This window comes from Colias eurytheme, chromosome 30 (assembly GCF_061535395.1).
Source record: "Colias eurytheme isolate Ceu_HAF_F1 chromosome 30, ilColEury1 Martin Lab GWU primary, whole genome shotgun sequence".
Taxonomy (NCBI): Eukaryota; Metazoa; Arthropoda; class Insecta; order Lepidoptera; family Pieridae; genus Colias; species Colias eurytheme.
Genome location: NC_143009.1, coordinates 3,769,208 through 3,782,467, shown reverse-complemented (window position 1 = coordinate 3,782,467; position 13,260 = coordinate 3,769,208). Strand labels below are relative to the sequence as shown.

The following is a 13,260-nucleotide window of genomic DNA, read 5'->3' as shown; positions in this document are numbered from 1 at the left end:
ATACAAATAGGAATTAACAATATCACGAACACGTGACACAACTAGTATTTTACCGATTCCATACGTAGTCATACATGTTTCAAAAGAAAAACTTTTACTTTTACTATTATTTCAATTTATCCGGTTTAATTAAGACTTAATATTGATACATATGATCATTATAAATACAAATAGGAATTAACAATATAACGAATACGTGGCACAACTAAAATTTTACCGATACCACCCGTGGTCATTCTCCTTTGTGGGTCATTTGTAACAGGATGGCGGTTCTACAGCGAAAAAAGAAAAATGATGGTCAGAACGCTGATACCGGATACCTTAAGATACTGTAATATAAAATATTACTAGATTAGATAAAATATTATAGGTAGTATCTTCACCGTGTGTGACGCGCTTTACATTCACGCCATCTAGAGTTAAATCTTTATCATTTTTGTATACGTCTGTGTGTGTAAACGACCCTGTATGCAATGACAGATGTTAAAACGCATAATTTTACCGAATTGGGTGGATTTTAAGGCAATGATATAACATATTTCAATAAAATATAATATTCAGTAACCGCCATGACTATTCCTAGGTTTGATGACTATTCCAATTACGCAAAAACTCAAATAAACTAGAAATGTAGAATTCAGCGCCATCTAGCGGGATATTGGCTGGGAACAGATCGTTGCAATCACCTTAATTGTTCACAGTCTGTCCAATTTACACTAACTTTTGGTTTTCCTATAATAGTGAAATTTAAAATATCGATCATGATATTTTTTTTAATTTATGCATTATATTATATGGATCTGTGTGTGAAATAAATTATTATTTATTTATTCTATCTAACGTCTTTCAAACCGAACGACTAGATTTTTGATGGTTTTACGATTAAATTTTTTAGCGTAAAATATAACAACATGCGCTCTTTTTACCTATTTGTATTACTTACAGGTGCAAAACGTGCTTTAAAACGGTCCGTGTCAGGTTGGCGAGGTTTATTCAGTCGAAGCAAATTACAAAGGCCGCGTGCACACAGACCGCCGCCGGTTACACCTCCACCCGCTGTATGTATACGCCCTTATAATGTTTTTGAAAGTATGAAAGATGAAAATAAATAATTTGTAAATAAATATGATTGATAGGTTTTTATATCACATATTTTTAACGTATTTTTGTATTCGTATTTTAATTTCCCCTGTTTCTACAAATTTATCTATTGTTAGACGTTTTTTGATTTAATATTTTTGTGGATGAATAGTTGTCACTATTTGCTGCCAAAACATGTTTATAAAACTCCGTTTTCCTTTGACTCGTGTCGCAGTACGACGTTCGACCCAACTACCCTCACTTTGCTAATAGTCGTTGACTTGCTGCGATTTGTTATCAACTACCTACATCAATTAGGTAGCTGTGTTGAATCGCAGTACATTCTTATTACATTCAAACTAATATTTAATCCGGCCTCGCGTGTAATTTCTTATTCTATGTATTCCTCCTATTTTCTAGATGATATTTTAGATGCAAAACAAACGTTATTTCCATATTTCTAAACGTTTTCAACAAAATACCCGCAAATATCCTTATTTTTCCAGGATAGCAATTCACACATTACCCAATATTTACAAAAACATTTTTTTTTTTTTTTATGTTATGGGGAGGCAAACGAGCGGACGCACTGCCTGGTGGTAAGCAGGTTGCGTCGCCCATAGACCATAGCAGAGGTTATGGTTGTTGCCTACCAGAAGGATTAAGGGATTTGGAAGGAATTAGGGAGAAAGGGGCGAGGATGGGAGGGATTAAGGATAGGGGAGGAGAGGATGGGTAGGGGATAGGAAGGGATGTGGGCCTCCGGACCCCTCACTCACCGTACGGAACGCGACAGTAAACTGTCACTATGGCGCCGATATTCTGTACGGGTGTGGTACCTTCCCCGGTGCGAGCGTGGCCCAGTTCGTGCCGAAGCATGCTCGACTCCCACTTTCACTTACAAAAACATAATTTCTTAATATATTCCTACAAATTTCCCCCTTATTTTACAGGAAATAGCAGTACATCCGTTGCGACCGGCTAAATCGTGCGAATCTTTAGCTTCGGACAGTGATACACTAGCGCCGTTAGTTGCGTCTGCGGCTATACCATTGAAACATCATACCAGGTGAATAAATATTTAATTTTAATTTAATTTAATTTAAATATTATAAAGGCGAAAGTTTGTATGGAATATGGATGTATGGATGTTTGTTACTCTTTCACGTAAAAACTACTGAACCGATTACAATGAAATTTAGCACACATATAGAGGGTAACTTGGATTAACACATAGGATAGGTTTTATCCCGGAAATCCCACGGGAACGGGAACTATGCGGGTTTTCCTTTGAAAATGCGGGCGAAGCCGCGGGTGGAAATCTAGTATTTAAATATATTATGAATATTCTTATTCTTATCCTTAGGATATTAAGTAAGTAAGTATATTATGAATATGAACATTATCACTACATAGTATAAAACAAAGTCGCTTTCTCGGTCCCTATGTCACGTTGTATGTTTAAATCTTTAAAACGACGAAACGGATTTTGATGCGGTTTGTTTTAATAGATAGAGCGATTCAAGAGGATGGTTTTAATATATAATTTATTAGGTTTTAGACAAAGCGGGGGAAGCCGCGAATCGCAGTACGTTCTTATAACATTCATATTAATATAGAACCCAGCCCCGCGTACATTTATAAAAGTATTATATCGTTTTATATATTTATTTACATATTTTATGGATTTAATTATTCCTTCCTATACTATTGTCAATATAATATTTATACATAATCACATACTTATCCTATTTAATATTATAAATGTGAAAGTTTGTATGGATGTATGGATGTTTGTTACTCTTTCACGCAAAAACTACTGAATCGATTACAATGAGTTTTAGCACACATATAGAGGGTAATTTGGCTTAACACATAGGATAGCTTTTATCCCGGAAATCCCACGGGAACGGGAACTATGCGGGTTTATCTTTGAAAATGCGGGCGAAGCCGCGGGCGGAAAGCTAGTATTACAATATATTCTTACTTATTATATTTTTGCTCTGCCCTATTCCTCTCCTTTAACTAATTTCCTTCCGTACTCCGCTATATTGCTATTTAGCGATAAGACCGCCATTTGTTTTAATTTATAATCAGATTAGATTTCTGCCCGCGTTTTCAAAGGAAAACCCGCATAGTTCCCGTTCCCGTGGGATTTCCGGGATAAAACCTATCCTGTGCGTTAATCCAAGTTACCCTCTATATGTGTGCTAAATTTCATTGTAATCGGTTCAGTAGTTTTTACGTGAAAGAGTAACAAACATTCATACATCCATACAAACTTTCGCTTTTATAATAGTATTAAGATTAAGATTAAGTTCATATTTAATAATATTATAACATTTAGATCGTCATCATGCGACTCATACTTCGAGCCGTGGCAGGCAGAATTGGCCGGAATGCGATTACGTCTCTCGCCGCAAGAACGAGACAGGCATATGTTTAGTGAGGAGGACGATGTGCTGCCGGCTTTGGTGAGTACAGACAGACATACATACAAACACAACCAAAATATGACACATACATATAAAATTGATAAACGTCTAATTTTGCCTGACTGACCGGTTGGCTCGGTTGGTAGTGGAAAAAAAAATGAAAAATATATTTATTTAAAAACCATATGTTTTTACACAGATACACTTTGATTTACGTTGCACACTTTACACATATTTGCTTAATCTAGGTTTATTAAAAAAGGATTACCTATAGTACCCAGTGGCCCTGCCTTCCAAACCAGAGGTCGTGGGTTCGATTCCCACCCGGGGCGAATATTTGTGTGATGAAATTAATGTTTGCTTTGTGTCTGGGTGTTAATTATCTATATAAGTATTTATTTAAAATTATATATGTATGTTTATCAGCCATCTGGTTTCCATAACACAAGCGAAAGCTCAGTATGGGAACAGATCGTGCCCTGTGTGAAAATTGTCCTGAAATATTTATTTATGAAATTGGCTCCAATATAATAATTGATTACTATTCATTTTATTATAAGCTGTAAGGTACCTTTTTATAAATAAAAAAAAAGTTGTGTGGTTTTATGAAACCACGGTAAAAGTGAAACGTAGGCATAAAATTATCATATTTGTACGATAATTATCGTACGGTTCGACCGTCACGCGACATGCGCTACACAGACCAAAAAGTTTGAGACGATGTAATAAAAGTTTCACTTTAAAAATAAAAATGAATCCTACTATTATAACTCATAATTTCCAGGACGATTCCCTATGTTCGTCGCCGGTGGAATCGAACCCGTGCACCGCGGAACCGAGCCCGAGACACAACCATAGAGCTGAAGTGCACCCCACTGATACATTGGAGAGGTGAGTGTATACAAATAAATAGTTTATTTACTATAATTTGGTACATAAATTTACTACTATTAATAACTAGTGGTCCGCCCCGGCTTCGCCCATGGTACATATTTAGTATCCTATGTCCTTCTCCTGGCTCTAAACTAGCTCCCTGCCAATTTTCAGCTAAATCGGTTCAGCCGTTCTTGAGTTATAAGAGGAGTAACTAACACGACTTTCTTTTATATATACAAATAAACTGTTTTTCAGGAGCCTGTGTTTACACTAAGTTATATTACACTAATACGCCATTGTATTAGAGTTCATTCAGCTTACATAATTTATTTATTATATTATTATTTAATATAAAATATGTATTATATAACCAGCCAGTTAATAATTGTATATTTCGTTCCACGTTCGAACCACGTTACAATACAAGAACCATGCTCAACGCGTGTTGCATGTTGTAGATATTTCGTATATGATGTTATCACTAGATAGTATAAAATCAAGCGACTTTGTTTTATACTATGTAGTGATTTGTTATCTGTCATAGTTTAGCGCATTTTTAATGTACATCCCACCATAATAATGTATTAAACTGTGCATCACATTGCACAGGAAGCGCAGTTCAGCCGCACAGGGCACAGCGGTCGAGCGCCTGGCGCGGCTGGAGCAGCAGCTGGGCTACATCGACGACGCGTGCGCCAGCCCCGCGCCCGCGGCCTCGCGCGCCAAGCGGTGAGTTAGTGTCAGAAGTGGAACCTCTTTGTTGTTCAACGCTAACTTTAAAGATTTTTGGTCGATTTTTTGACGTGACGACGTCTTATAATTCGATAGAGCCGGCTGCACGCACGAAAAAACATGACTCATGCGGCGTTACCTCGATCTGAGGCGTTCCATGTAAGGCTTGAAGTGCGAGCGAGAGCGCGGAACGAGCGACAAAGAAGCACAATCGGACGTCGTCACGTTCAACTATCGTCAGTAAACCGACTTTACAGACAACCAATTTTTTAAGCTATTGCATAGCTTCTATCGCGGGCCTTGAGCGCGGGGACCGAATCCAGAAATTCCGTAACGAAAAAACCTCACGCTCCCCACGGGGACGGGCGCGGAGGTGTGGCTTGAAGGCATAGCATGCAATAGCTTTACCGCGGCAGTCCCCGAGTGACACACGTCTTTTTTTCTATAACTTTAAAAGATTTTCATTCGAATGCTATATAACTAAACAAAAGATTCAAACATTTTAAAATTTTGCCCCTAGCCATGTGGATATTAAATATATGGTCATAAAAATATTATTACCATAAAACTATGTTCAATTGTTTGTGCTGTCCACATTAGCCCAAAAAGGGCATTTTTTTATGAATGATTTTCTATAAAGAATCATATATTCATGTATATTATATTATTTTTCAGTGTATGCAAAGATCGCGACAGTCCGCTGTCGTCGACTGCCGATTTTCCTAGTCCCCTCGCTAGCGTGAAACTCAGGTGATTATTATGTGATAAATTTACTGTTTTATGATGAAAAAATCTCGTTGGCAATAACATTAATTTACTTAATAAAATAAAATTTTTAATATTTTTTTACTATGTTTTAGATAAGATAGACAATATTTTGTTCTGACGGGGTTTTTTATATATTGTTGTATATATGTATTTATTTATTGTATGTTGTATTTTTGGATGTTTTGCTCGGAATAATCTTTATTACTTTTAGCTACGTAGATTTTAATGCATTTATCATGTATTTTCAATAGTTTTAAAATCCTTTGTTTGATATTTAGTTAATAGTTTTGTAGTATTAACTACACTTGTATATTTTAATGGTTATTCTGAGTAATGAGTTAATTATCATGGTGTTTTAGATAGATGTTAGGTGTTGAGGCGATTAAACTAAAAAGAGCAACTATGGAGTTTCTTGCCGGTTCTTCTCCATAGATACTGCTTTCCGAATCGCTGGTAAATGTTAAAAATATGTAATAACGATTCAAAAGTGCTTCAAGAAGAAGTCTAATTAAATAAACAAATGTTTGAGTTTCAGATGAATTTATGGATATAATCCATTCTTATTTTGAAAATATTGGTATCCAACTTACAAAAAGGATTATATTTGGCTCAGTGATTAGTGCTTGAGCACTTGCAACTGCTCTGGGTTCAATTCCTTGATAAGACCAATAAAATATTGTGTGACTCAAAAAGTCTCAAAGAAAAGCTCTTATCTAAATTTAAAAAGTCAAAAAAAAGCTCTTATCTAGGTTAATTATGTCATTAATTAATTTTTACTTGTACTACAAGAATTGGTATTATTGCAGGATAGTAAAAATTACACTAGCAACAGAAAAACACACACACACAGACAGGTAAATGCACTAACATCGATCTAAAACACCCCATCTACCTAACATTCAACGCTCATATTAATACATCATTAAGGTGCATTTAGACTATGCCACTTAGTTTTTGCCCCTAGTGTGTTCATACAGCTACAGTGTAAACTCAGCTTATAAATTAACATGACGCTTGCAGAGAACGAAACTCGCCAAGGAAACAAAAAAATACAGCGCGTTACAGCGGGATGCATAATCCAGTACTAAATGACCCAGATAAACCGATAACAAGACTCACTTGGCACGGCAAGGATGGCCATTCGACGCTTATTAAAATAGATTGGCCTGCTGAAAACTCGATAAGCAATCTAACTACTAGCACAATTAACTCTAGTCCAGTCACACCGGCCACTCCAATGTACGATCCGCTAGAAAGCGACTCAGAAGCCAGTGATAATAAGCACACGATAAAAATAACTACCGACTGTGACACTTGCAATGAGGAAAAGTGCCTCAAATGCGAATTGAAAGCGACAGACTATGAAAATGTGAAAGATTTCGCGGAACAAAACGTTCATGATAGTTTAGAAGCTAGTCCGCTACACTCGACTGATATAAGCTATCAGAACTTGAATAGATTGTCCGCTGTGTCCACTTCGTCGAACTCGGAGCAAACGAAGAACGCTGACGTCATGAAAGTGATGACGTCATCGCATGAAAGCTCGTCTAGTTACTCCAATGTTAGTTTGAAGCAAGACGAACTGTTCGAATGCTACAATTATGCAAGGCCTAATTATATAAATCTGCAGTCGTCTAGTACGTCGAAGAGTTCGCCCGGTAGCCCTTTGAAGTCGCCGCTCAAGTCGACGATCAGTATTACGTTCAGGTCTCCCACTAAGTCGAAATCCCCAGATTACGAACCTATAGGCAACGATACACCGACAAATGAAAGGGATTCAGTATACGAAGATATAGATTTGGAAAAAAATCTATCTATAGTTGAGGAAGCGACCGTTCCGTTAACTGATGCTAGTCTACCAACGCAACAAGCGTGTCAACCTGATTTTAACGAAGATCTAATTATACTAGAAACACCAACGGAAACTAATCTCGATGATGACGTAGATGTGTACAGTCAAGTTAAATTCTTCAAAAAGAGCATAGAGGAAGTTAACGCTATGATACTAGAAACGCCTGAAAGAGATGATTATGAAAATGTCGCATTCGAACCGAATCGTGACTATGAAAACATAAACGTTGATACTCTCAAAATCTGTGATAAAATAGACGTAAGTAGCGCAAAGGAAATTGAATCTATTGAACATGAAAATGGTAATGTTATAAAGCCGATAGTCGCGTCCAAGAATTTGAATGTTCGTGAATTGGCAATACGATTCGAAAGTCCCACAGAGCAGAAGGGACCGTTCTCCTTTGAAAAGTTCAAAAGTGAAGTCAAATACTCGAATTTAGATACAAAAGAAGATGAAAAGAAGAAATTACCACCACCTGTGTCGCCAAAAACTTATAAACTATCTAAAAATTCATGTAACGCGCGGTCTTTAGACGAAAATGCGTTTATAAAAGAATTCGGTACAGAAAAGGATAGACGCAAGAGTCTAGAAGTAAAAGACGTAAAACGAACCTCAAAATTTCTACCGGATTTAAACCTGAATACAGAAATACCGGAACCGAAAATAGATAGTATCACACCGACAACGGAAAACAAGATATCGTTGGTGCAACGGTTCGATGTGAAACCGGATATCAAGAGCTTAATCGGTTTCGATACGGAAAAGAAGTTGAGCAGAGAACGGATAGAGAAATATAAGGAGGAAAGACGGAATTTCCTACGCGAGAAATATAGTTCGCAGTCGTTCAGAAGTAATCCAGAACAATTGACGCGAATCAAGTTAAAGAAGGAGGAAGATAGAGTTGAAAACGAGAGATTAAGCGAAGGAAAGTTCGAAAGAAGAAACACAGTTGATTTAGGACAAAGAATGAGATTTTCGCTAGCTAGGAGCGCTAATAATTTGGACACGATACCGTCGCCGCTTAGCCCGGTGAAGGACTTCAATGGGGAGGCCAGCCGGAGCCGGGATGACAGGTATGTGTAAAACTAACGATTTTAACGGTTTTTAAACACGTTTTTTCAGTCAATTTTCGTAATATTGCAATATACTGTCTATAATGTTCTAAAATAGAAGGTATAATTTTGGGATGGTTGTTAATAAATCGTGTTTTATTACCGTTAAAATTTGTATTAGGTTAGTAAAATGTAAGTGACGTTAAGGTTGTTTTGTACAGATTTCATAGCATTGGTTTTAATTTAACGGTTTTAAATCGCAGCGTAACTAATTATTATCTAAAAATTTACCTAATTGGCTTTCATTTGTCGTTGATATAACAATGATTTTTCTAAATTGATTATTTTTTATTTAAATCAATCATTAAAAATATTCATACGTATAAATTATTTTAGGTTGCCATCTATGGATCGATCTCTATAAGATAATTTATGTCCAAATAATGTAAAAAAATACTATGAGGTCCTGTTTATAATCATATTATAAATTAAATAGATATGCCTGATAAATTTGTTCTCATTGATTTATGTTGGCGATTGACTTGACTTGGTGTATATTAAAATACCAAAAATGACAAAAGTAATTAAGAATTTCATCATTTTTTAGATCCATATAATTTATTGACGACGCGGTTGGCGCAGTGGTAAAGCAACTGCCTACTGAGCCGACGGTCCCGGGTTCGATCCCCGGTCAGGGCAAATATTTGTGTGATGAACTCAATTATTTGTTCTTGGGTCTGGGTGTTATTATCTATATATGTATTTATAATATTATATTTATCGTCGCCTAGTACCCACAACACAAGCCTTTGAGCTTACTGTGGGACTAGGTCGATTTGTGTAATAATGTCCTATAATATTTATTTATTTTATTTATTTATTTCTTGATTCATTTAATAGTATCCTATCATTGATTTATTTATTTTATTTATTTATTTATTAGACACACCAATAATGACTCAATTAATACAATTTACAGAAATACATTAATAATTATTTCATAAACTGAATTGGCCATAAAGCAGGCGTATACAACAATAATTATAAAAAAATGTCTTAAAATTTTTCAGTTTTAAAAGTCTAAAAATACATAATCAAATTTATCATCCATTGACGAAAAAAATAAATATAAAACATAAAATTCATCACATAATTAAAAATTTATCAAGAATAAGTACATCAAATTAATACTACAATGATAACATGATTAAAATTTTGTAATTTTAAACATCCATGAAATAAAAAATATATAAAATTCAATTAAAACATGGCAATTCAATTAACACATAAAATACAATACAATACAAATTAATAAAAACACATAAAACACATAAAATAAAATATGTCAAATACATCAAATAGATCAAAAATACAACACAGTCACTGAATAAAATTTACTATTTTATTTTTAAAACTATAAAAATTATCGTGGAAGATGTCAATGTCAACGTTATTACTATGTTGTTGTAAGCTATTTCTTTTATTGGTCTAGATTATATCTAGGTGATAGCATAATATAGTGAGATGCTAGTGTCTTATCATTTGCGTAGTTAAGTTAGAAATATAATTGCTTAGTTCGAAACTAAACATTAACTGCATTCCTTTATATTATAACTAGCGGTCCGCCCCGGCTTCGCCCGTGGTACATATGAAAAATAGATGTTGGCCGATTCTCAGACTTACCCGATATGCACAGAAAATTTCATGAGAATCGGTCCACCCGTTTCGGAGGAGTATGCAGACTAACATTGTGACACGAGAATTTTATATATAAGGTTTAAATCCTTGAATATTTCATTCCAATACATCTATATCGGTGATTTGGTGTAGTCATTATCTTTTTGCATATTGAATTGCATCAAAATTCGTTTGGTAAATCTTTTTTCTTATATCATAAACAAAATCACATGAATCTAGTATGTCAAGCGTTTAATAGTTAAAAGTCTTAAAAATTAAACTTCAATTTAGTGCTCACACTATGTGTAAAATTCTATATAGATAATTAAATATAATAAAAAAATCTTAAAAAATTCGCTTTACAGGAAAGAAAAGTCGTCACCGTCATACAACATACGCGACATGGCGGCAATATTCGAACAGAAGTCGCAAAGCAACAGCAACGCCGGTTGACGATCACGTAACGGCAACGGTAACGATAACTGTAACGTCAGAAAACCGATATAGGCAAAGGTAACGGTAACGAAAACGATTTGGTATACCGGTATTTTGTAACGGTATTGTTGGGAACGGGTATTGATATTGTTATTAAAGTTTTTTGAGCTATGTAAAATGGTATGAAAAAGCTAGATATCTATAGAATTTTTTGCGTTATGTTATTGTAAAATTGTAAGATTGTTTTCAATTTGGTCATGACTCTGTTTAATAACAAAAAGTTGAAGTGAAACGTCATGGCAATACCGTCACGTAAGGCGACGATTTTGGTATCTTTGAATCTTGCAAAAGGTGTTTCACTTCTGACACGTGTGCTCGACACACACGCTCTTTTTTTAAATATTATCTACTACATATTTTAATATCGTAAAATACCGATTCGGTACCAACAAACCGGTATATCGTTATAACCGTTACTCAAAGTGATATTATGTGCTTATGACGTAAACCTGAACGCAGTGACGGCACTTAAGGTTTAGATAAAAAATATTAGGTATTTGCTTAGTACGAGTATTATATTCGCTTGTTAAAACTTAACCGACTTCAAAAAAGAAGTTCTATAATGTTTTTTAAAGTTAATCGATTTGTAGGGGTAACTAACTAATTTTAATTAGTTATATTTTTTTGTGAAAGAGTTTGGAAGCTTTAAAATATGGCTTGTTAAAACATTAAACTATGCAGTATGATTTGTTTTATACCCCATAGGCCCTAGTTTAAGTCTTTTATGCCCCACAAAGGAACATTTAAATCAATTTATAGTATATAATAATTCGTAAACTGCCCCATGACTTCTTAAATCTGCCCTAAATTGCTCTTAACCTGTGCTATTTTTACGTCTAGGGACACTACGGGTCATGAAATTTTTCATTAAAATGTTAGAAAAAAGTTTTCCATATATAGACGATATAATACTCGGACTATATTCTTTATAGTTTGTTTGCGAGTTGACATTGTTGTTTATTTATTTGTTTATTGTATTTATTTAGTGGTATATAAATAAAATACTGTATAAAACTTGTTCGCACTGATTGTATTTATTAAACGCCTGGTGTTTTTAGATGAAAACCTTGTAAAATAACATCTTGACAATAATAATTCGATTTGATAATATATTGTAAGATCGTATTACTTATACTGAGTTTTTTTATATTTCGGTTCATTTTAAAGGTTATTGCCATTCAAATTTTGACCACCTCCTTGGTGCAGTGGTTGACGCGTGAGCGTAACACCGAGGGGTCCTGGGTTCGATTCGCGGTGGAGACGAAGAAAAAAAATGTCTCGGTCTGGCAGAACACAGAAGGCTGATCACCTACTTGTCCCTAAAGAAAATCGATCAGTGAAACAGATGTATAATACATCTGCCCCTTACCCCACTAGGGGACATAGGACTTCACTTTCACTTTTATGCCATTCAAAAGGCAAAAGAGGAATGTTGTTCTAAAAATGGTTTTCGGAAATAATTAAACCGTTACTCAGTCTAAAATTTAAGTTAATTTTCACTTGAACACCAGGCATTGAGCACTATCATCACAACTAGTATTATTTTTATTCTAAGTTAAATCTAAAATGTAAGTTTTGTTGATTCCCTTGTAATTGCCTTCGAAATTTATATGCTTTTAGTATAACGTCGGTGAAACGGCAATAACTTGAAGTTATAGCTTATAATATAACTTAAATATTACGCTAATCGCCTATTTTCAATGCTAATATGTTTAAAAAAAACAAATTTAGCACGTCAGAAAAGGGTTTTTTAATTTTTTTTATAATTTTCAACAAAAAAGTTTCTTTTTATCGCGTTGCCATATAATATATATATAAAACAAAATGCATTTATTACCGTATTTTTATATAACGTGTTGAAATAGGTATAGTAGCCGGGTGTGTTGAGTTAAAATGATTTTTTTGTCTGTTTGTACAAGCACACATTGAGACAGAGACAATTTTAAATTACTTGGTTTTTTTAAACTTTATTTCGACGATTACGTATTTATTACATGTTTGAATCTATAAATTTTATAAAAGTTTGAATCTACTTGTTTTTTTTTTATGACAATTTGACAGATTTTTTTAGTATTCATTTCTATAATAAAAATAAAACAGAAAAATATCATTCAAACAAAACATTTTTTTAGTATATCATATTATTAAAAAAAATCTTAAAATTTCGTAAAATTAGCTGACAATAACTCGAATTGATTATATTACATTATTAGCTATTACAGTTTTAATATTTAGATCTCTACTCTCATATTTAAAATGGATGAAGTGATTTTGATAAAACTCCAGTTCGACT

At 34.3% G+C, this 13,260-nt stretch overlaps 1 protein-coding gene across 1 annotated transcript in view; it reads left to right on the top strand.

Annotated features, from left to right (window-relative positions):
* The window catches only part of CdGAPr (GTPase-activating protein CdGAPr), a 49,720-nt gene extending 38,659 nt beyond the window's left edge, over positions 1–11,061 (top strand). Inside the window, exons 19-26 of the mRNA XM_090118478.1 lie at positions 946–1,058; positions 2,034–2,149; positions 3,428–3,554; positions 4,300–4,406; positions 5,001–5,120; positions 5,799–5,873; positions 6,912–8,816; positions 10,838–11,061. Coding sequence (XP_089974604.1) covers positions 946–1,058; positions 2,034–2,149; positions 3,428–3,554; positions 4,300–4,406; positions 5,001–5,120; positions 5,799–5,873; positions 6,912–8,816; positions 10,838–10,925 — 2,651 coding nt within the window. The 3' untranslated portion in view covers positions 10,926–11,061. The remainder of the gene's footprint in view (positions 1–945; positions 1,059–2,033; positions 2,150–3,427; positions 3,555–4,299; positions 4,407–5,000; positions 5,121–5,798; positions 5,874–6,911; positions 8,817–10,837) is intronic.
* The last annotated feature ends 2,199 nt before the right edge of the window (positions 11,062–13,260 follow it).